This window comes from Rhopilema esculentum, chromosome 6, assembly GCF_057945365.1.
Source record: "Rhopilema esculentum isolate cy_ngs chromosome 6, ASM5794536v1, whole genome shotgun sequence".
Lineage (NCBI taxonomy): Eukaryota > Metazoa > Cnidaria > Scyphozoa > Rhizostomeae > Rhizostomatidae > Rhopilema > Rhopilema esculentum.
In genome coordinates, this window is record NC_142820.1 from 5,093,162 (window position 1) to 5,118,596 (window position 25,435).

The 25,435-nt window shown below is 34.5% G+C and overlaps 3 protein-coding genes across 3 annotated transcripts; 2 read left to right on the forward strand and 1 right to left on the reverse strand.

Annotated features, from left to right (window-relative positions):
- The first annotated feature begins 297 nt into the window (after nt 1-297).
- LOC135686860 (deoxycytidylate deaminase) lies at nt 298-8,423 on the forward strand. The gene is made up of 3 exons (XM_065203225.2): nt 298-662; nt 1,300-1,513; nt 1,977-8,423. Exons 1-3 carry the CDS (start codon nt 350-352, stop codon nt 2,077-2,079), a joined length of 630 nt encoding a protein of 209 aa, XP_065059297.1. The 5' UTR covers nt 298-349; the 3' UTR covers nt 2,080-8,423.
- On the reverse strand, nt 3,002-22,145 carry LOC135686858 (protein Red). Its single transcript, XM_065203223.1, has 23 exons — nt 22,050-22,145; nt 20,276-20,336; nt 19,548-19,634; nt 18,933-19,062; nt 18,622-18,728; nt 17,774-17,885; nt 15,739-15,800; nt 15,497-15,540; nt 14,784-14,857; nt 14,120-14,209; nt 13,610-13,733; nt 12,959-12,983; nt 12,568-12,679; nt 12,078-12,102; nt 10,972-11,024; nt 10,747-10,774; nt 9,894-9,918; nt 9,209-9,268; nt 8,056-8,122; nt 7,794-7,882; nt 6,447-6,558; nt 3,625-3,656; nt 3,002-3,257 (listed from the first exon to the last, which is right to left on the reverse strand). The coding sequence occupies exons 1-23, from the start codon at nt 22,063-22,065 to the stop codon at nt 3,224-3,226; spliced, it is 1,569 nt and encodes a 522-aa protein (XP_065059295.1). The 5' UTR covers nt 22,066-22,145; the 3' UTR covers nt 3,002-3,223.
- A 40-nt stretch (nt 22,146-22,185) lies between these two features.
- LOC135686861 (EF-hand calcium-binding domain-containing protein 11) lies at nt 22,186-24,653 on the forward strand. The gene is made up of 2 exons (XM_065203226.2): nt 22,186-22,335; nt 22,798-24,653. The coding sequence occupies exon 2, from the start codon at nt 22,889-22,891 to the stop codon at nt 23,432-23,434; it is 546 nt and encodes a 181-aa protein (XP_065059298.1). The 5' UTR covers nt 22,186-22,335; nt 22,798-22,888; the 3' UTR covers nt 23,435-24,653.
- The last annotated feature ends 782 nt before the right edge of the window (nt 24,654-25,435 follow it).

The window sequence follows — 25,435 nt, forward strand, 5'->3', positions numbered from 1 at the left end:
GATTTTGTCGGGAGACCTCCTGCCTAAACGAATTTTCCTGATCTTCCACCATCATTATATCTGGGGAAAAGTCTAAAAGGGGCAGCAGCTTAACTCTAACAGAAAATCAAGCTGAAATTCCAGTCACTGTATTTTTAAAGCAGCGGAGCAGATTCTTTTACGACTCTGCTGTTTAATTGAGTACTACTTGCTTTGATCAACTTAGGAAATTCTCTCATTTCAAAATTATCGAGAGTATCATAATCATCATCAAATTGAGTGTGCACAAATGCGAATCCATAGCGAGGCAGGTTGTGATCGAGACTCAATTTGGCGGGAAAGTTTCCTAGGGAGCTTGCACTTGTAAAATATGGCTTTCTCTGCCGGTGAAGAAAAGCTGCCTGTTGACGACACTTACTCAGAGATGAAAGAGAATGAAGTATCAAATGATTTATCCCGCAAAAGAACTGATTACATAGAATGGCCGGATTATTTTATGGCTATAGCCTTTCTATCCTCGCAGCGAAGCAAAGACCCTTCGTCTCAAGTAGGGGCCTGCATCGTAAACGAAGAAAAGAAAATTGTTGGCATCGGTTATAATGGGATGCCGATTGGTTGCGATGACGATCTGATGCCATGGAACAGGGAAGGGGAGTCAATTCTGGAAACAAAACATGCTTATGGTTTGTTAATTCAATCACTGATTGCTGGTGATGGTGGTGTTCCACCATATCATAAATAAAGCATAACGAGCAATCCTTTTAGCTCAAGCATTCCTAATCTCATGATTTTTGCCTTAAAAGGGAAAGGCGTGTCCTTAATTAAGAGTAAGAGTTTGACCCAAAAAGGTTGAAGTTGACATTCATATAGAAATAAGGCTCCTCCACCTTTTTCCATTTGTCTTTGGTAAATTGTACTGGAACAGGCCTAGGAAATTGTACACAAACGAAATTTTATTGACTTGTGGCGTACTATAGAAACTTAAAAACTTATTCATGATAAGTCACTTTTGCTTTATGCTGTTTGCAGAGACATATCATTATCTGAAAGGATAATCAACAACTTGAAGAACATTTTTTTATTTATACTTATATGCTAATACACTGAAAATGAACGTACTTATATAAAGATACACAAAGATGTTTATTTAATTATTTATGATGTATAACACGAGATTATTGGTTTGCTACAAATACTGATCATTGATTATGATATCCCATCAATCACAATCTATCAATAGAAAATGTCTGTTTGAAAGATGTTATGCAAGGTAGTTATGATGAAACATTTTTTGCAGCTGGGATTTTTTCCTTATTTTAGTTTGTCATGCTGAAATGAATGCCATCTTAAACAAGAATTCTGCAGATGTAAAGAACTGCACAATTTATGTTGCTCTCTTTCCCTGCAATGAATGCGCAAAGTTGATAATTCAATCAGGCATTAAGGAAGTAGTTTACTATAGTGATAAGTACAAAGAACGCCTTGAAATGCAGGCAGCAAAGAGAATGTTTGACATGGCAAAAATAAAATACAGGTAAATTATTTTTATTATTAGATATTTTATCTTCAGGTGTTGTAACTTTACAACATAATAAGTCTTTCCCATAAGCTTAACATGCCAGGAAAAATTTCCACAATCCTAACATAATATTGAGTATATATACTATATATAGTGCATATAGGAGAAAAAACCTTGTTCATCTTCAATGATATATTATGTTCAAATTTATAGCTTCACAATTGCAGAATTATGACTGTTCATAGAGATTTCCATGCTCTACTGGCCATATAATTCTGGGACATGTTGACTGGATTCTAGCCAACCAGTTTTATTTAGTAGCGTTATGATTAAACTTCAATTGGTCTCCTTAAAACAGGTAATATTGGTCTCCTCCATTACCTGGACTCTTTCTTTCATAGCTCTTTCTGTTTCAAATTGCTCTTATTTGTGTCTTTATAATATTACTATAATCACACAATTGTTTTGATATTTACAGGCAACATATACCAAAACAGAACAAAATCACAATTGACTTTCAGTTAATCAACAAAAACAAGCCAAAACCAAGCGGAATGCGAAAGCTTGCCTTCAGTCCTTGAAAACTTTTTAAAGGATGTTTTGTATATTGGTAGCATAACTGATTTATCTAAGTAATACTGTAGCTCTAAATTTATTAATTCGTGTCAACTTATTTTCTATAGATTTTTCAAAAGTACTTTGTAAAAGGCATGAGAAAAATTAAGTAAAGTTGTAGGTAATGCGTCATTACACTAAGTATGGTGGAAGTTAATTAGGATTAATGAAAGAATTGCCATTTCTTTTAAGGTGTCATTTTCGTTACTAGTCATGTTCTGTTGATTTTGCAAATCAAAGTTTTGTTTAAAATACCAAAAAGATTTATTAAAAGAGCCTAATAAAATTTATACTAATTTTCAAACTAGGCCTATTTATTAAGATGGATGTCATGATAGTAATCATATTTTTAAGAGTTCCCTTGAGCTATAAAAGTGAAAAATGGTCTGTTTGAGTTATTTTCAAGAAATGTGACTTAAACACATTGATCATGAAATTGGATGGATAAATCATTCTAATGATTTTCTTTTATTTATTTATATACTATTGTTGATATTTTAAAAAGTACTTTCAGAAAAAATATAAATACCGTTTTTATTTTTTGATAATTCTTCATATTTCTTCCTATTTATGTGTTCTTCAACAATCTGATGAATTTTAGAAAAGGCCCCAGCTAAGCTGCAATTTAACTGTACTGTTTGCAAATGAATATGATATCTTACTGTTTTGGATGTAGCTCTAAACAGGCCTCTGTTTCAATACATTATCATGAAAATGAGATTTAGAAACTTTCAAAGCAAACACATTGAAACAAAGCTTTCAGCTTACCTACAAAGATGGCCTGGCAAAATTGTTATTGAATATTTTTCTAAATCAAACCCCTGATTTCCTGCCTGATTACAGTTTAACAGTCTCAAAAAGAATCATCTAAGACAATAAAACAGTAGGTTTCACATAAGTTATCAAAGTTGTTATTTCAGAGGCACAATTTGCTATACAATCTTCTATACTAGGACTGCTTTCTAAGGACTAGCCAAAATGGTTAATATCAAAACAAAGCTAATTTTTTGGTAAATGAAGCAGTATCAGAAAAGTTTTATGATAGCCAACACTAATACATGATTGTTCTTTACTTTGAGTTCCGTTGGTTTTAGTGAGTTCCAAACTCTTTTATTCATCTTTTCTTCTTTTGCCTTCACTTCGCCTATCAAAAAGGGAGGATGAAATGGAGATTTATGGAGAAACCTCAAAACCTTTCCTTGTTTGCACTTCAAAATTATAGCAATAAATATATGACATTGATGTTAAAATAATATGTTTGGTTTTCTACAGGGCTATCAATATTTGCATTTGTCATAGACAATATAAACAAGAATAAAAAATAAAGAATATAAAAATTCAAATTCTGTCAACTTTTAACAATTCATTAAAAAGGGGTTATTCTTTAAAACCTTAACTTAGCTGAAATTTAGTTCCCTGACAAGTATTGAATCACGAATAGATGAGATGTTTTGTGATTCTTAGATTGTATTCTATACATGTTACTGGTAAAAATCTAGATAAAAGCTTACCCAGGATCTGCATTCTTTCTCTTTGATATTATCTGTTGAAAAAATAGTTACTCATTTAATCATCCCAACCAAAAAGGACACATCCTAATGAATAAGCTGTTGATGAAAAATTGGCCCAATTAACAAAGAAATAAAAAAGGAAAGTAATCATCACAAGAATCAAAATAATGCAAGTGTAAGCAAGGCTTTTGCTACAAAAACTAAATTTTATTTTGTCTTATGATCCTCCACCTCCCTAACTTATCTATCACCAAATATATCAGATGGTCTACTTCATTAATCAATTTTATTTTAGAAATAAGACAGACAGTTACTGTCAAATTCATTGCAAATGTTGTTGCCTACGAATGAGTACTTAGAGTCAGTGGTGCCATGGAGGGGCGGGGGCTTATCTCCGCTTTTTAAAACTAAGAAGGATTTTGGGGGGTAACCCCTATTTCTTAGCAAACCAGTATATGTTTTGTTTAGTGAATTCCTTACTTGGCAATGTGAACTAATCCTTTACTATGAGCAATTTAAATTGGCCATTCAGATTTTGTGAATATTTTGAATGATTTCATATACACAATACAAAATCTTTACCACAAATGCAAGTATATAGGGTGTGGTCATGGGTGTGGTCATCGGCATGGCCTCTAGACGTTCCCTACAGCATACCCCATCTTCCCATTTTTAGGACGGCACCCCTGCTTAGAGTGAAAGAAGCCCTCTTAATTGTTGGTTTCCTCATTGGCTTTATAGTTGTTTTCCGTAAAACATACCTGTGCAGTAAAACATATCTTTTAGTTCCGCACAATTTTGCTAACAGATCGATTAGTGTGTGCAAATGTACATCAAACATCTTTAGTATATCAACACAGGTGGTTCAAGTAAGCACTGGCTGAATAAGCAGTGCAAGAAAGTGTCAAGAGAGGTCATTCATATTGTAAGTAACAGTTTAAAGAGAATTTTCACACACAAGAATTCGATTTCAGAGGAGAACGCTGATCTTAAAAGCAACATAGCAAGCGCGCTCGACCTGGACAGAAAAGTGGGGGTCACTGTTGTTCAAGATTATGCATTACAAAAGCATATTGAATCTGCTGGCAAGATGTTTGAAACACAAACATTTGATTCAAACAGGAAAGAAAGACTTAGCGTTTCACGTTGTATAATGATCTTGGTGGTGAATAATGATTCTTTTTATAACTTATGAAGAAATCCGTATATTTTAAAATATGCCAACATTTCTTCCGTCTGCTTTATTCCACACGAACTTGCCTCTTTCTGCGACCAAAAGTGTAATATTTTTTGAAGAGCGAACATCACAGATCGCTTGTCTTTGGAATTCCTGAGGTGACCTCCAAATCTATAGTAATTTGAGCGCTTTTTAGAATCACCCTAGATTTAATGTATGGGCAGGCAGTTTTAACGGTTCCACGTCAAGAAGATTTTAGATTAAACGGAAAAGAGGCGTTATAAAAAATTATCCTGATACATGTGGACGTGGCCAGCATATCACGTCTAGGGCATCGGACTGCCTTAAGCAAAATATCGTTTCCTAAGCTTTTACAGATACCACTTACACGTAGTAATCTGTACCGCCTCTTAATCCGTGTTTTGATCTTTAGCAATAATAACCGCTTGCGTCCACTTTCAACTCACTCAAGAAGGATAAGGAGGCCTAAAGCAGCGACATTTTTGTTATGCATCTTGCAAGCAGGGGGCGACTTGACGCAGATATACTTTTGACGTAATTACATCAAAACTTCCCTTTTATGCTAATACGTCTTAAATGCCGATAGGTATGATGTAAGAGTTTTGCAATACAGTTCGTGCAACGAAGTCTGAAGTCATTCTATAATAAGATTATCAAAAAGTTAATCAAATCAATTACTACGAAGTGTGTTTGAAAGCGGGCTTAGCGGGAGAGACATAAAACTTGATAAAGCTTATTGCATGAACAGAATTTTTATTGTACTACCTAGCAATTTCAATGCTCTTGGAAAAAATTCGTCGAAAACCTTGCCTAAACACAATTATCCTTAACGCGGAGAATATTATTTACCATACATGGAGTGTGACACTAAAGTAAAAACGAACTTCATTAAACAGCTCCAAACCTCTTCCCCAAAATCTAATTCATAAATGTCACATAATCTAGGTTCTATTTTCTAGGGGGAAATGATTACGTGCAATCACGGGCAAGTGAATGACCAGGTTAAGAGAAAAAACCCAAACTCTCCAGTCATTTAAAACACCAAACCTTTAAAAATATGGCAAGATTTTTTTTAAATTCATTGACCTTACTCAAGGAACCTCGCTTCACCAAAAGGTCGGCTATGTGTCTTTATCACACTTCGTATACACACTACTGTAGCTGAAACATTGTCCTTTTGAAAAGTCTCTTAAATAGAATTTTGTTGAACAACAAGTTGACAACAGGCTTGCCATTTGTCCTGTCGTGGGATGGCCACCAGTGCTTGGTACCTCTATTGTCATTATTGATTTCATAGGACAGGTATGATTTTTCCAACAACCTATATTTATGACCAACTGAAAGTATCTGGTAGGCTGGCTATCTGCATGGCGACTAACTGAACTGATTAATCAATAGAATAGAGTTACTCAGGCGGAAAAACCCTCATTCGTAGCAAATTCAAACCCAGAATAAAGGTTGGGCTTTAACGGCGCAGTTTACAACCATGATAAACGCTGAACGTCCATAGACACGGGAACCAACTAATACCTTAGCGTCTGAAAATGAACAGGAATTAAAAAAATCAGCTTAAATGATTTTAATCACCATCTCGCAGACGTCAAAAACTGCAAAATCTTCTTACCTGACTTATCTGCTGCCACTCTCTATCAAGTTTTTGCTTTTCAGTCATGTGACCACCCTTTGTTCTTGTTTTCCTTCCATCAGACATCTTTATACCAAATTGAAACGCAGCCCTGCAACATAGAAATCGTCAGCTACTTCATCGAATCATTAATCTGTAAATCTGTGGTTATACAGAGATTCGCTATTTCAGAATTCCGGTTAGAAGTCACGCAGGGTCAGTTTCCGGAGCAAAATACCGTGCAAAGGTGGGTAAGCGTAAACTATTTCAATATAAAAATATTCAGAGCCCACAAAGCCTCAACTGGCGTGGCTTAATAAATGTAAACAAGGCGACATATATTTCACATTTATATTTGAAAAGAAAACACCTGTTTTACAAGAATCTAATAAAATTGCTCGATGCCGTGAAGACGGAGCTGCAAACTCGGCTTTTCGATTAAGAACGGTCCTGTTCTACGTGCCAAAGCGTACACAGAATTTTACATGAAGAACATTAGGTTTTATGGCTCCTCCTCCTTGTACATAGCTCCAAAGCAGAACCCTACTCAATTGGTAGGCACATACCTATTATCACCAGTCAAATCCTTGCATCAATAATCTAGCCAAAACAGTTGAACAAGCAAACATTTGACATGATATGTTTACATAAGAATGAAGAGCGATTGATTCTTCATAATTACAAACTTCAAAATTATTTTTTTTGCATTCCTAGCGTCCTATAGTTCTATTATGCCTGCAGGCAAGCGTGTGTCTGTACAAGACCTCTGGCTAACCACATTCACACCTTTTCAGCAACCTTGAGAATGCATAATGCGTAGCATTAGCTAATTAGAGCAACCAAACGTCTGAATGAGCACAGACCCTGCCACAACAAATGCTTTATGGCCTATTTAAATAATCAACAGTACCCAATAGTCGCCCCTCAAGAACACCACTCTGCCAATTAATCAGGTACAAATAGAAGCATAAAAGTTGCTGTCTAAAACATATCTTCATATTCACTTATATCACATATTCAAATGTAACACTGGGTAGGCACTGGGCAACTTGAAATATTTACAAATCTAAAAAGGACAAAACATTATTAATTAACAGGGCTACGTCCAGTTAGGTAATTGATATTTCCTCTTTTTCAACTCGTTTGGGGACTTTCACCCGGGAGGGCTGTTCCACTAATGCAAAATTTCTTCGGACCACGCCCTTCGGAACATCGCAAAAAACGTCTTTTGCAAACGTTATTTTAGAAAGATGTGATAATATTACATGAGCCCCACCAAACAGACAAATCAAAAATCAAAATCTCTGGAAATGACTGAACAATACAGAAGATGGAATCAATACGCACTTCGGTAACGCCTCTCTCGATTCCATGTATTTGTTATATTCCTCTTCGTTGTCGAAATCCCATCTGCCAACCGGACCTTTCTTGTTGCCCTGCAATCATTTAAAGCGATAATTAAAGATTGAAACACATGGTGAGCATTTCTATTAAATATCTTTTATAAAGTGTTCAAAAATCCGTCGGCATTGCGATCTGCCATTTTTCTTACTGAGAAAAACATTTGACTGAACAAGGAAAATCTAGGTAGATGTTTTTGGAAACTTACCAGGTCCATTTTGGTGTAATCTGCCTCATCGTCAGTATCTCCAGCGGCATCCTCCATTTCATATGCACTAAAAATACATAAACAAAGATACATAAACAAACATATGTTTGATTACAGTCATGCCTGTCGAGTGGGTTTGTCATCTAGCATCTTGCTCATTAAGGCAAGTAGGTACTACAAATGTTTATGTTTTAGAGTCACTCCTACGTCAGGAAGAAAATTTGAGGATCTAACATTAAAATCATGATCAAGCATAAATAGTTGCGATTTTGCGTTGCTAAACTTGTAAAATGTACCAAATTCATAAGCAAGATTAAAATCATGCTAAAAATCTCCCTTTATCTTTTAACCAGAGCACATTTTATAAGCACATTTAGGCACGATTTTCCAAAGAAAAAGATCAAAGTAAGAGCATGATCAGTTTCAAATGAAAAAATGAGAGAAAAAATCAACGCGTTAAAAACATTCAATCTCATTGAGATTTTATCAGCTAATCAACCCTGAAACTAAGTTTTTAATGCAAACTGTTATTTAGCGGTCTTAGAAACAATTTGTAGAAAAATCAATGTTGAAGAAAGTACAACATTAAGAAAATTTGATCTTCAAACACTTCAAATAATAAGAGCATCGAATCGAGCCTTACAGAAAAGTCATCTGGTTCTTATTAAAAAATGGCGGAAAATAGGAATCGGCGGCGTGTATGGCAGAAACCCGTACAAACGTAGTGGTTTCTTAAAATTACATCAAGAGTCTAAGATGACTACAAACATCCTGTCATGCGTAGGGAAAATGATATCTTCGATTTTTAACAACTTTTTCCGCCAGAAATTTTTTCAAATAAAATCAATCAAGACTTCCATCTTTTCGGTTGGCCGAAACTGGCCCACGGTATGACTTGACATTTCGTACCTTCATATTGTCTTCATATCGCTTGACATTCGTACGAGTATTGGGGGGGTATTAGACAAAAAGACTGTAAACACTCGCCTCAAATGTTTTCATAGTTCAGAATATCATAAGGAAGGTTTTGAAAAATTGCCTTAAATTTTCGTAATGTGTTTGACAAAAGTCGGATATAAACAATGGTATCCCGTTGTATTATATTTCCAAGAATTATTTGTCGGTAACGTCTAACGAAGTAGTAATTACTAACCCTGGATAGCATTCAGCATAACTGTCGGGTGCATCTTTCTTTTTGCTTGATTTTGATTTCCTGGAAACATGAAATACCAATTTAGAAATGCAAGAAAGGATTTTAGGCACCATTGACAAATGAGATTAAAATACTTGCAAAGTAACACAAAGAAACAACTTGTAATGTTTCAAAAATGCTTTCAAATTTTTGCTATCAGAATTCCTTACTTTAAAAACAAGGAACATGCCTAATGATAATCTTAATTAATGGCAAAACCAGACTACCTTGTTGAATGATTCGCTCTTAATAAGTTGAGGGTTTGTTAAGATTAAAGCAAGTTTTAATAAAGACTTTAATAATCAGATGAAACTAATGCTTTGCGGCTTTTACAGTCTCAATGAATCGATCCGCTTATCGAATGTCGCTAAAATTAGAATTCTAAGGACGCAGGGGCTTAATATTTCAAACAAGTAGAATTGTGATTTTTAAGGTAGGATACATTACAAGACCTAAACTTGGAAAAACGGAAAGGGTGGCCATATATTGATTTTTGAGAATCGCTTTAATAATGAATCAAAACTAATGTATTCCAAAATAAATGACTTATAAAAGACAATAATCTCCTGCATACGATTATCAAATTGATTAAGATAAACACAATTAATTATTATCAAGTTTTTATAAGTTTCAAACAATTACTTACGAAGGTTTTTCACTTCTGCTTTCAGATGTATAGCTCGTTAAGGAACGATCGATACGATGAATTTCAACGAAATTTTTGGCTACAGTTTAGTGAATTAAAAATATTAAAAATCATAAGACAGAAACTATGCTTTCCGAGCAGCAAAGAAAATACTGGACCAAATGACTAGAAAATGATATTTAGTCTACCCTCAATGCTAGTATCTAAGTATGATATAGCAAGTCCTTGCCTATAAGAAAGCGATATTTTTTAATTAGGTTGTCTAGCTTCTTATATAAATGGAAAATATCTTTAAATGATGCTTGCTGATTTCTTATACATCCATTTAGAAACTATATTTTTACAAAATGCCTTCTAGTTCGTCTCTTTGGATGGATTCAATGATATTAGGAGATTGTTCTTTTCAAAATTTTTTTGACTGCTTAAAGTGAAAGAGAATAATTGGGTTTTCAGTAAAAAGTTAGCCTTTCGTTTTGATTGGATCTTTTTTCAACTTTACATCATTTCCACGTTTCAATAAGCCCCCTTTTCTCGGAGGGTAATTCAGAGGGTATTAGAGGCTAATTCAAGAATTTACAATGCAAAAATCATATCGTCAACCTCAATATCACATATGCTGTTCTCAGCTAAAACTGATATTGCCTAGACCCTGAAAATATTGAACCTCGATAAAAAAAATGAGCCATGTTCACTTCAATTTCCAACCACCCTCTCCTTCACCGTCCTCTCCTTAACCACCACTTCTCTAACCAACCACTTCCTACCCAAGGTCGCCCTGACCATCAACTCCATCGTCCCCCAAATACCAAATTAGCGTTACAGTCAATAAGATGAATTTCTTATAGAAAAGGATATTGATTTTCTGTCCAGCTGGAGCTCGGCTGAAATTGCAAGCAATTGAGATTTCAAATATTGTTACCAACCCAGAATTTGTCTCAAATCTCAAGACAGGTAATAGAATATAACGAAGACAAAGCAGTACATACTATAGTTACGTTCAATACTACCAACGTACATGATTTAGGTAATTCTTCAATACAAGCAACAAAGGCTCTTACTGGAAATTTATATGGGTTACCTTATTTCCATATTTCTCCGATACGTTTCGCACAAGTTCTTTAACAGACAGTTCTGCAATGTATAAAGAATTTCGCTTAACAATCGTGTTACAAAATTCTTTCAACGATTAATTTTGCTTCTGTGACAAAAAAATAAATCTCTAAATTATATTATCATCTTAAAGCTGGTTTAATGCGATGCTCAAACTGACCTAAACATGTGTGTATGCCCAGTGTAACGTTCTAGTAAATATTTTGCCTCGTGAAATTATGATCACATAAAAGACCTAAAGAGCTCAAGCTGTAAAAGATAACTGAAAGCAAAACCGAAATTCTACCACATTGTCAGTCTTGATGCTTCTTAAAGACTTTGCGAAGAACTTATATTAGCACCCTAGATAACATCCAAGATGGAAGAAAGTTTTCATCACCAAGCAGAAAATCATTCTCAATAAACTATGAAAAAATGCATTCATTTTTTTAGCTTTTTTAATGTTTTTAATTCTTTCTATTTCCTATTTTATCTTTTTTCAGTGTTTCATCTTTTTCATTTTTTTATCTTTACATTTTTTCCTTTTTTCTATTTTTCATTTTTTTATCTTTATATTTTTTCCTTTTTTCTATTTTTCATTTTTTCAGTTTTTTGTTTTTTTATCTATTTTCTTTTTTCTTAATTCTTTAACTTTTTTACATTTTTTTCATTTTCTTTTATTTTTTTAACTTTTTTACCTTTTTTTTCATTTTCTCTTATTTTTTTATCTTTTCATTTTTTTTATTTTTCTATTTTTTTAATTTTTTTTTAATTTTTTAATTTTTTTTATTTTTTTTATTTTGATGCATTATGGTTATCAAATTTACTCTTTCTGCAAAGAAATTTCTTCAGTCATGAGCTTTTTGAATTTCAGAAACAACACGAGATCACATATTAGCTCCATGCTCAAGGCAGATGAGATAGAGATGGACCAGTATCTGTGTTATTACCTAACCAGGAAAAGTGCATTCTGCAGGAATCACAAGTATTAAAAGTGAACCAGAAGAAGAGAGAATACTACCAAAACTAAAACACCTATAAAGAAATTTGAGGATCTTAACTCGATATTAAAGGGATAATAACACGTTGACGAACCTGGAGGTTTGTCGCCCTTTGCATGCTGAAAATAGAAATTCAATATAGATATTTGTATTGGACAATGCGTGTGAAATGTATAAAAGTCATATTATTTCAAATACTTAAGATGAAGATTTTCATAGTAATTGGCAAAGCTGGTATTTAGGAAAATGCCTGTGAATCAACTACAGCTAGCATAAGTAACCGAATAAAACAATAGAATAACAATTCTTTTTGTTGCTTTGCTAATAAAAATATTCCATTAACAATCATTTGATGCAAATTTGACTTGTTTTATTAGCTAACATATAAAATTGCTCGAGGGCAACGAGTCATTTTAAATGATACTGAAAATCAATGAATGTATCGATAGTCGTATGTTTTTTATAGTGAAGAAAAAAATTACTAGATTATAACATATCGTTCATGACACGACATAAAATCTTACAAAGTATCATGATATCCTAATGGGGATAATTATGATTAGAATTCACTCCACACGACTTACATCACTCGACGACTTTTGAAAATAATTTACAGCTTTTCCCGATTTCTTTTCCTTCTTGCCTGAACTCTTATTTCCAGGAACAGGTTCGTATTCTCCAATATCTCCGTAGATGCTGAAATGACAATCAAATCAAGGTCAACAACGATGTACATTCACAATACTTTAGGAGAAAAATTTGTGAATCCTGACCTCCCTAAGATTACTGAAAATTTTGCAAATCTGTACGAGTGTAAAATTCTTGAATGACGTTTTCTTGTACAAATTTTAGCTAATTTTGGAAAATTTACAAATAGCAGCATGATTAGCAAAAGATCATGAAATACTCTCGAAGATGGTTTTTAGTTCATCAGAAAAGCTACATACAGTTCATATTAAAATTGATCGCCATTACCTTTCCTCTGTGGCTCCCTTTTTACCTGCGATAAAAAATAGTGAAGCTGAATTAATCATGCAGAAAATCATCATAAGGAATCTATATGTATTAAATGAAATTGTTTTGTCAAAAAGCGTACACTTTTTGCAGCAAGAGACGTCTTCAGAATGCATTAAAACTAGCTGAGCTGTTAATAAGGCACTAGCATTTCGCGATAAGTCCCAGGCAGTATTCTATGGTAAAACTACATTAACGTGACGTCATCCTCCAACTAATCTCGGAAGAAGGGTTTCGACATACCAGCAACTGCCTAAAGTTTGCTAGAGATGTACGAAATAAAGAAACGCTAAAACTGACTTAATTTTTCCATGAAATCCTACCATAGAATGTTTTTGTCTAGTTACAGAAAGTTGGTGCAGCAATGCTGGTAGTGTTAAAGCAATGCTGGATATGACTCCAAGCTTAACCCTTAATCTGCAAACTGCAGTTCATTTGGTACAACAGCATTGAAATCCACTGGGTTTTTGCCAAAGGGCGGACTTTCAGTATCGTTATTATTTGACTCACAGACGCTGATCATACTTAATTTTTCAAGAAGCAGCCTCCAGAGACGCAATGCAAAAATCCTGGAATTAAGGCGTAAATAAGAAGTATGACGCATACAATTACCTTTTATACCATCTTTGTCTTTCTTTTTGCCCTTCTTATTCGCTCGAACTCCTTGTCTCAAGTATGACAAGATCTGAGTTAGTTTGTTTATCACAATGTCATTTGTTGTCACAGTGGATTGATTCTAAAGGGAAAAATCATTATCATATATCCATTTAATATTTTTCAATCACCACTAGATTGACATAAAATCTCAACATACAACAAACTACATGAATACTGCTAACTATCACAAAGTCATGATGACAGACAATATTTGAACTCTCTAAACAAATTTTCATCCAATTTACAACGAAAACTTTCATTTCTTAGTTTCAGAATCAGGTTCATTCCTTTAACATAATCTTTTCTATAGCGATCTTACATCATCTCATAACAAACAAGCATTGTGCATGACCAACTGGAAACAACATTCATCAAATATCCAAATAAATTGCCTTAATCACAATATTGATAACCATTGGTATTTTAGCCAATATAATATTTCATTATCAATCAACATCTAGCTACCTCGAGCACAGGGCAGTCAGATTTGCTTCTGATAGTAGTGGTTGGGATGTCACTATCTGGATCCTCATCATCTAACTCAAACAAATAGGCCTACAAGGAAGATTCAAATTAGTGGCATTTCAAATGTATCATTAATCTGTTATTAAAAGCTGTTACTAAAGATTTGGAACCTATGCTATTTATGACTGTACAATCGCCATACGGTACATCACAGAAAAGTCTGTTGTAGAAGAAATTGAACCAGACAGATACCCATTACAATGATGTTCACTATGCATTTTACTGTGGAAAATTTGAATATAATGATAAACGAAATGTCTTAATGATTATTTCCTTTTCCTTTCATTTTAATAATAAACTTTTAAAAGAATACTATACTGTTATAGCATTGGGTGACTGAATGTACTTGTTGACAAGGGATTTGCCTAAGGAAACATTCTATTTCTGAAGACCAAAGTTTCTAGACTAAAGACGAATTTGTGGGAGATGCGGTCAGATTTAAGCGGTTGGGTCTGGGCAGGCTTCAAACGTGCCTCAAAAACAAAATGGGTCTTGTCTCCTATTAAAACGTATTTGGATAGGATGTCGTTAAAAACATTCGGTAACAGGAATACAGGACATGGGATGTAGATATCACATGGGATGTAGATTAAGTTAAACTTACCATTCTGCCAGACACGAATAACTCATTCTTTTCTGGCACACGAGAATTAAACACGGCGTTATAAATTTTTTTGCCTGGAGAATGAAAGATGATACGGGAATTTATTGATCAAAAAATATTACGATAAATAATGGTATAAAGATGAATTTTTGACAAGCCAATGATTGTTAGCATATCTGAAGCATTCCCGTTCTAACTTACTAACTCCCGTTGCTAAAAGCCTTAAAAATATGAGTAGTGTTATTGCTGGAAAAGTTTATACGAATAATACGAAAGCTATCACAAACTTATCAAATGGGGGGTAAATGCGGAGTGAAAGTTTGAACAACGGTCGGTAGCTTCTCTACATTATTCTCATATTATACTAGCAATTATCATATGCATACATTGAATTAAAATATAACAGTTTCTGTATGTTTCAGTGGAGGGTCTCTTGAAAATAAGCATTGCTGAAAAGCTATCATCTTTAAATTCATTAAAGGAATGAATCAAATAAATTTTTAAGTTACAGCTGGGTTTAAAAGTAATTCTATCCTATGATGGGAATTTCTCTCGCGCGACAAATTTGATGCGTAATAAGGAACGTTCTTTTAACCAGTTACAGTATTTTGCAGTTCAAAATTTGAAACTTCAATAGATTTATTTACTTAACAACGAGATTTTGCTGCAAGTACGCCAATTTTCAGGATAGACCTATACTAACTTTTACTAACCTGCAGGTGAAATAAATTCTATATCATCTTTAGGCGCCTCTTTTCTGCAAGAAAATATGTATCATGCAATTGCATATTTTGAGAAAAGAAAGGTTATGATTTTGCAATTACTATGCTGAGGAGTGAATAAATCGAATACTTTCAGAGACAGTCATTTTTCTAGTTGACAATCTTTCATATAAGTTCAATGAAATTGCACCAAAGCCTGAAGTGGTGATGAGTGGCTTTAAAGGGAAACTCACTTGTCTTTTGCCTCCTTTTTTTCTTCTTCAGGGACTTCGAGTTCACTAAGTTCACTGCGTACCTAAAAAACAAAGCATTTTAATTCCTTCAATCCTCCAATACATGAAGATAATCGACGAAAAGCGACGATCTGGGTTGCTCTCCAAAATGTGATCTTCCAACCATAAAACCACTAAAACTAAAATCTGAGCTAAAGAAACTCTAAATTTAAATGGAACATTCAAATTCAGACAGTAAAGACAAAAGGTGACAGGATTTGCCAGTTTAAAGGCCCCCTTTGGCTTCTTAAGGCAGTTCCCATACAGAATTCTGTCAAACAGTCTAGGTGTCCATTTTGCTGTTTAAGCGCAAAATTGAAAACAGCTCAGTCGCGATTGTCATGTTGAGGACACAGAACCAATCATACATCAAAACACAGTATACTTAAAAAAGGATGGTCGCCTGATAACAACAGACTTGACAGCATGGAGACTCCGCATTCAAACTGGCTGACTGACTAACTGGCCCACTAAAACAATACACACCAAAGATACAAATTATACTTTCCTTTCACCTCAACGATCAACGTCCAGTCTGGCTACAGTTTACAGCAATCTCTATAACTGAAATAATTAATGATGCTCGCGTTTTCCTTCTTCATAGCATATACGATGGGCCAACTGTCAGTCTTGGTTGACATGACATATGACATAAATATGACATATATTAGTTTTACTACCTTAAATGAACACCAGCGCACAGTTCATAAGTGTTATTCTGGGTCAATCATGTCAAAATAATTTCGGATTCCATCTCTCACATTTCTCTGCTTTTTGCATTTTCTAAACAGGAAGCGTAAGCCAATATCAAGGCCGTCTATATACAAGCCTGCGGACTATAAATGACCCATTCCAGCACACCAATATTTGCAGCCCGTCAAAAACATATAGTAATACAAATAAAAGCCCGACGTTGCTCTTTACAATAGCGTTTGCTGCAAAGCTAAAGGAAGTCAAATGGAATTTTAGAAAGGACAAAAGCTTCCGACTCGTTTCCTTTGCCCTGTGCTTCTATTTAAAGCAGTTCAGTAAAACCTAATTTAGTTTATTACTGTGGCATCTCCAAGATACGTAATCAGCCTTTTGGCGTTTCTAAGCAACAACCTCCAGCTCTTCATTCCGGTTGAATTTAATCACCGTGTTCTAGACAGATTCATGCGAATTAGTTTATCTTATCATATTGATATAAAAAAAGAGATACCAGTTTTTAAGGCAGAACTTGTATGTAACTGTCTGGCGACTCCTTAAATAACCACATTAAGGCCTATTCGCAAATACTAAATATAACAGCCGTCCATTCATTTTATAGTATGCTGTACTAGTTGCGCATGACTACCGTTGTCAAACTTCTCCACTACGGGAGCATTGACCATATATGTCAGCTATTTCTAGCTACTTTAAAGAGTATTTAATTGAAAACTTTACTTTCCTGAAGTAGGAAAAACTTATAAATATGAAGTTTAGTTTGTTATAGAAAATGTCATCTTTGTAGATAATAGCTCCCTCCATACCTCCTTTGGTCAAAACAATTATTCTTTCTGGCTTCTTTTCGATAGTTCTAGTGACAAAGCTTGCTTGGTCCATCGGCAATATTGTCATCACATTATAATAATTAGGAAACCTTCACGGCAACCAAAGTCGCACAATCAAAAATTCCAGACCATGATATTAACCCACCCCTCACTTCCCCCTAAACGTCTGTTAACGGATTCTGACTAATTGCAGAATCAATTTATGGGAAAACTCATGTTCATCCAAGTCCAACCTGTGCGGGCATTTTCAAAAAAGTTTAAAGATCTTCATAAAAGCTCCCCGAATAACCCCAGAATATGATAGGCACTTTCAAGAAAACATGCAAACCAAAAAGCAAAACCTTTCTCCCTGTAAAATACTGCAAAGGAACTGCTACAAAACAGCAAAATTTCTCGTTAAAGAGGCGCATTTCAAAGTAAAATATATACCAATTTATAACCTGAATGAAAAGCAGATGACATACCTTCTGTAAAAGGGCAAAGTCAAGCCCCTTTACCAAGTGAGTGTGCTCCATGTCTCCTCCCAAGAATTTACTCTCCTGAATTGCAAGTCTCCTCCTCTCTGCTGCATTACTCCTGCATCAATATACATACATACATACAAACATATCCACATACAACATTGTCTGACGAGATTAATGATCTTGTTCTTGATTCGTTCATGTTTTATCATAAAAACTAGCTTTATCTTAAAAAGTGCAGCCTTTATATCTGAAAATTATTTTGTCAAATCTATTGGAATTCTTCAAATTTACAGAGCATTTAATGCTAGAAGCTATGCTTTTGACAGATTGATGAAATTTGTAAAAGTCAAATATTCTATTATATTGTGATAAACGCAGGACGAAGCCTAAACAGAACCTAAAAATTATTTGCACGTTCTATTGGTTTTGTCACGATCTTCTTCGGAATGCTAACTTTTGTACTCTAAATGAATTCCACATTCCTTCAAAAATATTAGAAAACTAAATTGTGTTCTTCGCAGCATTAATGGCATAGTACTATTCTTCAAGTCTTAAAAAGAGTCTTCTGCTTCCGTAATGAAAACTTTATATAACTTCAGAAAAATTTAGAGACGTTTTCTCAGAAGGCAATTAAAAGACTGCTAAATGTAACCCAAAGGGGGATCTTAGGAAACTGAGTTTGCTTTGGTGGTGTAAAATTTAAAAATGGTGTTGAAAACCAAACAATTAAAGCACTAAGGATTTATCTGAAACTTTTCAAAAAACTCCAAAGTAAGAAATGGGTACCCTCAAACCAATTTCTGGCACCGAATGTCGACTTGCTTTCAAACTAAATCCATTATACTCACGTGGCATCGGCAGTTGGAGCGACAGCTCTGTACTCAGCTGTTTTTGTTGTTGAAGCAGGGTCAATATGCTGATAATCTGGATTCAATCCATCTCGCCTTTCTTTGGCCTATGACGAAAGACAACAAGATTCTAGATTCTAGTCATCTTTAGAGTCCTTAAACTGAACCAGTTGGGGAATATAATTTCATTTTTTACATGGAACAAGCTAACAACCAATGCTATGAAATTTGAGAATTTCAATTTTATTGCTTAATCGCTCAAAACTAAACAAGATTCTTATTTCTGCTAGCATGAAACTAAAAATAATTACTCTATCTCTATATCTTTCTGCAAGCTCCTTTTCCCTTTCTTCTTCCTGTTTTTTCAATTTTGCATAATAGTTTTTCTTCTTTCTTCTTCTGGTCGCAGCATCTTCAATTTCATCAAATTCTTTGGGTATCCTGTCAAGCATTTCATGGAGAAATATAAAATCATTTTATAGTCAATAATAATAAAGTCATATTGATATTATCTGTTGACTGCCAAATTTTGCTGTTAATTGTGTTAAAGAGGCAAAACTATAATATAATCAAGCTCAAGTTCAAGTTCAAGTTTTCATTTTAAAAATTCCAACATACAAATTCCAGCTAACAACAAGTACAAAACTACATTAACAACAACAAATAAATAATCATTTTTAAGCATTGGCAAAAACAAACAAATGAAGCAGCAGGCATCCCCAAATTTGAATATATTATGCAGAAGTAGCTATTACATCTTTCCAAAAGTTTTAAGATCCTTGAAAATTAGTTTATAGTTTTCTGAGGACCCCAACAGAATGACAACCAAATACACTTGCAAATACAAATACATATAACAGGAGAGCCTTGATAAGACCAGGTATACTTTCTATGACCTAAGAAATTAAAAATACTTGAAAACTTACGGTAATTTTGGTCTTGATGGCGGTGCTACATGTGGTGTACTTCTTGGTGTCATGAGCAATTTTCTGAAGTCAGCATTTGTGAGGTTCCTGCACAAAAGATTAAAATAGTTTCCACTAAGTAAGGAAATTAATGTAACATAAGTGTAAGAGCTTTTTAAGACTGTAAAAGAGCAGTTTGCATAGGGTTTAACTGACAAAAAGTAAAATGAATAGCAAGGAAAGCAAATAAATAAGTAGAAACAAAAGGTCTTTAACTATTTACAACAGTAAACTGTATTTGAGATACCATAAATCCTAGACCATAAGCCCTCTCTCAAATAAGCCTCTACCCTGGTAGTAAAGATTGCTAATAAACCACCACCCTCAAATAAGCCCCCACCATAACATAACATGCAATTTTTATCTCTAAATAAGCCGCAATGGCATTCCCTTTTAAATAGTATCTATTTTACCCTAGGTGAATACATATATATCTAAATATGCTTAACCCAGAGTAGGAAAAATACAGGTTTTGTTGCAATAATTCAAAGATATCAATGTTTGGAGAAAAGATAAGTTTGACAAAGATAATTGAATAGCAGATCAGGCAAAAGATAGATGTTATATCAACTGTAGAAGCATTTTTCCGTTTCCAATTTTGAGCATTCAAGTATAAAAAATAGAAATGTATGGATATTGTCTGCTAACTGAAACAAACAGAACAGAAAAGAAAAACATTGTATCCTTACCCTGAATCATCCTCAACTTCATTGTGGCTTTTAGGTGCCAAAGGGTTGGAATATGGGTCATCTGAAGAAGTGGAGAAAAACTCAGAAAATTCAAATGAAAATTCAATTAGTATGCTGAAGATTATTTCATCAGAAACTGGCAAAAATCCACCACTTACTCGCCAAACCTCTGCCGCCAACTTTCACCCTCACTTTAGTAAGACTGCACAAATATTAGTAAACTTATAGATACCTACTTCTAAATGGGAGCTTTCTACTTTAACAAATTAATGAAAACCCTGACTGTTGATCCTTTAGGAATCCAGCAGGGCTTAATCTGGGAAAATAGTTGTGAGTCATGAGGCAGGTGGAATTTGTTTCAAGTGATGACTGTCCTCACCCTTACCAAGATCTGCATCAAATTATTGGCATGGGCTATTGACTGCTATTTCAAAAACATGCCTTGGCTTGTCCACAAGAGACAAGAAGAGCATTTATGGAAAAGTGCCTATAAAATGTGGTTTTTCTTCAATGAAAGGTCAAGTTGCTAATTAATACAAAACATTGACGTATCATTATTCATTAAAAATTGGCAGTAATTAGGCATTAAGAAAACCAAAGCTTGGGCAATTCCAGGCAGTTGATACCCTTATACCTTCCTCAGACCCTGGAGGAATTCCTTTTGACAAATATTGTTGGACACTTGATTATGGCAAACATGTTGTACTTCATTCTATCACAGTGAGAAATAGCAAATGTAAGCTGCGAAGTGTGAAAAACATTTGAACTGAGGATGAAACATGCTTAGCAAATTTGCCATTTTCAGTGAAAGAAATCCAGGCTGTTGCATATTTCTCAGCAATATATTTCACTCATTACTGATGAAGACAAAAGTGGAAAAATTTATGTGAAAGCGTTTTTATTCTGATATAAGAGATTCATATGACCTAAATTGGTTTAGTTATTTTTTCTGTGCAGGGAGTGCCAAAAAAAGTAAAACTCAAATTTTTTTTATAATGAATATTTTGCAAGAAATCATGCATGAAATCAAAAGTCATAAGTTTAAATGGAGGTATATTCAAAGGAAAAATGAACAGATTTATCTATTAAGCAATATTGCCTGTAAACTCTACAACAGATTCTTAGTAGTGTGCAGGCAAAATGAAGGATGAAAATTATTGCAAGGGGAACAAGTTTCCTCTGAAATCTAAACTTTACATTTTTTGAACTGGTGATACAACTCAGTCCACTAAGCACAGGCATTATGACTTTTCTCAACAGCAGGTTTGAAAACAGAACATTTCTTGCTTTTAGAATAGCTATTATTTACTCAATAATAGTTCCACCTAATTATTTACTTCAACCTAATTTGAAAATGGCTTTGAAAAAAGCAAACATTTTACAACATATTGGCTAAAAGGTTTTTCCTCAGAGCATAAAACGTCAGAATAAGGGACCTCCGCCGAAAGCACAGGATGAAAAATAAATACTCAGTTATGGATAAAAATAGGCCAATCAGAAAAACGTAAGCACAAGAACTGTATAGCTGACTAATCAGTGCCGCGTGCCTAAAGAAAAATTAACACTGGAGTTAAACCTAATTATGACTTTTTATCAAAATAGAACATCGCGTCTGGCTGGTTAGGCCAGGACGAACATTTCATTTCTTGAACAGCTTTCTTTGCTAAATCAACATAGCTCAAAATGAAAAACAGGGAAAATTTTGAGAAAATTCTACTTCATTAAAAGTGCTGCATCCTCTGAAAAAAGTCTGCTTTAAATAGTCAAAACTTACCATCTCGCATCGGCATCTTTGCACTTTCAGATGACCAAAACACTGCGCGAAAAGAAATGTCTTTCGATACTTTTTACATGAAGTTTCTTCCAATGATCCTTTGCGAACTTTGACGAAAACATTGTGAAGTACTTCATGAATGCTTGCGCCAAACTTTGTTTTCCTGTCATTTTGTCCATGTTGCTTGTAACAAGAGACACGTATTTTGTATCGAAAGTAAAAGCCATAAAATAACATTTGCTTTTGCTGTTCTAAAACCACTTCAATAGTGATTGAATGATATTCGGTAAGGATAGTTTTTGCAGCACTTTATGTACCATTATTCGCGCCAATTGTGCGCACCATTATGTAGTAGCATTTATGTATATATGAAAAGTTTATACATAAAACCTCTATTTATTTATGGCACTAATATGAAAAATTACACTTAACGCTGATGTGGCACTAGAAAGGCAATTTTCAGTGTTTTGTGTAGTAGATTTCTGAATAAACGTGAAGATCTGGAGAATTCCTAAAAGCTCCTAAAAGTGTTGATGCAGCACAATTGTATAAAACAAATCCTGCACATCTTCACAAAGTCTGCAAGTCCTGCACAAATGCGAGATCTCCTCATTTTTTCACATAAAAACAAACTGGCTAAAATATGTAATGAATTAAGCATTTATTGTTTATGTCCATACCAAAAGACTTTTTACTTAATTAATTTTCTGCTGAAATCATTTATGATGAAATACTTTTTTATCTGCAGGTGGTCCATCTGAAGTGATTTGGTCTATAATGACCCTAGATTAACCACTTTCAAACTTTTCTTTTGAACAACTTCATTGGACACTTTTGAGATGTTTCAAGCAATTGCTCGGAGATGCAGAAGTATTCAAGACAATGATCATAAAATAGTTAAAGTAGCATTTGAGTTTGCAGATACAGAGAAGAATGGATATCTAAACAAGTCAGAGTTCAAATTTGCCTATTTGGTAGTTTTTGGGTGCAAGCCTTCAAATTTTGATGTTGATGATATCTGGAAAAATTATGGAAAGAAAGTTTCTTGTGTACTGACCAATGATGAGGATGATTGTCCAGTAATAGATTTTGAAACATTCAAGAAAATTGCAATTGAAAGACTCCAATATTCAGATATAGATGATGATATAAGGGAAACATTTCAGGTCATTGATGCAAGATGTAAAGGCTACATTGACTTTACTGATTTCCAGAGACTTATGACGAAATTTCTTCCAAATTTTGACTCTTTGAGAGTTAGAAAGATTTTCAATGAAGCAGACCGTGATAATGATGGGAGAATAAGTTTTAGGGATTTTCAAGTTTTGATGAAAAGTGATAATTGGGAGCCAAATGCAAATCAGCATTTAAGTTACATGCAATGAATTTATAGGCCCATAGCTAAATGATCTTGTACCCAGCCATCAACACTGACAACAGTTTTTGTCTTCCATTTATAAATCCATAATATTTCTTTCTCCTATTGTTTTGAGAACAACTACCCTCTAAAGCATGTAATGATCAAGTTAGGTTTGAAAAAAGGTACTATGTTCTCTTTTTAGACACAATTTTAAGATTACTGGCATCAATTGTTAAAAAATATTCAAATTTTATTGAATGAATGGGTCTGAATGGATGGTTGTAGTTTCTTGTATATTGACTCCAGCAGCAGTCTTGGGGACTGTGGGACTGTGGGGACTGCAAGCACTGTGGGGACTGCATGCCCCTGGCCCAAAACATCTGCAGGGCCCCAACCCCAAATCCCGAAAGATCTGCAGGGCTCTTATTCTTTACGATTCTTTTTTGGTGCAGCACCCCTTCTGGCTACCATAAATTGTTTGACTGGGCCCGTGGCCCTGCCTTGAGCCCCTCCTTGCACTCGTCCAAAAACTGCCAGTCTGATTGAAGGTTTTCCATTTTATCTGTTTTTGATTGAATGAAATATCTAGGCTTGCCCATAATCAGCTAATCTTGACCCTACAATACTGACACAGTTACCAATGAATGACATGCAATGCCCTTTTGAAGTGCACAAACCACTGCAATGTAGCTGTTCCTAGAAATGAAATTTTTTCTGGAATCTAAACATCTAGATCCAGTTATAAAGTTAGAAATACTTATCTTTGTCTCTATGCAGCCCTACAAATATATTTCCAGTTCGTGCCCATGAGACCCTGGGACCCCAATTTCTTACCATGGGCTGGTGTCCGCCCTTAACAGTTTTTCCTAATGGTTGGGATGAATTGCTTTTGAAATTTTGAAATTCCTTTATTCCGGTGCCAATTATAACTTACAATACCGTAAATCCTCGAATTGACCCCCCCCCCCCCCCCGAAAAAGCCCTCCCCTCGAATAAGCCCCCACTCTAAAACTACAAACTGTCAATAAGCCCCCACTGCTACCGTATATTCTCGAATTGGATCCCCCAATTTGACGGCTTTTGCCACCTGAGGTTGCCTATGGAGTTTTATTGAATTACCACGACAAATTCGTAATTTTGGTAGTAATTAGTTAAATGCTCATAAAAAACAAGGTCTTTTAATAATGTCTTCTTCTTGTCTACAATAATTCTATAAGCCCCCCCTCTCGTATAAGCCCCCCTCTCGAAAAGCCCCCGTCCAAAAATATCAAAAATAAATGAACCCCGATGGGGCTAATTCGAGGATTTACGGTATGTAGTCTGTTTGTAAATATGCATTTCACGTTAAAAAGACAGCAACAACTTTTTATCACAATTTTATTTACAAGCACAATTAGTGTGCACATAATTCGCGTCATTCCCCTATATTACCGCTTGTTTCAAAACCCTAAAAAGGCTGCACGATTATTTGAGTTACAGATCTGCTCTGCTCGTAATTTTAGAAATGGTATGACAGGAATTTGTTTTTCGATGCGGTTAAACGTATGCTTTGTCGATGCCCGATTTAGCTTTCTTTGATCCCTGCTTATTTAGCGCTTTGGGATCAGACGATCATGTTGAAAACGGCGTAAACGTTGCAGAAAACCATTACAGTACTCGCCTCCTCTAATATAATGATACACCATATTCTCCATTATCCATTACTTTTTTATTCTTTGATGTTTCTTAGAACTATTTTTTGTATGATTTCATTTTTTCGGCAACTTCTTAATGAATTGTTGACATTGTCATACATGATCAAGTGTTTCGTCCTGTGCTTCGCATCCTCTGCATAGAGTGTTTTCCTATTTTCCATTGAAGTTTGCGTTAAGTTTTAATAACTTTGTTTTTAAGTTTTAGTAATGGTAGGTACGTCTGCTGCATGTTTACCTTCTATCTACTCTTTTTCTAACAAACAGTGTTTTTTCATTTCTTTTTTCCTCAGTGAAAGGCCGTTGGTCCCTAGCTGGGCAAGTTTTGGATTGTG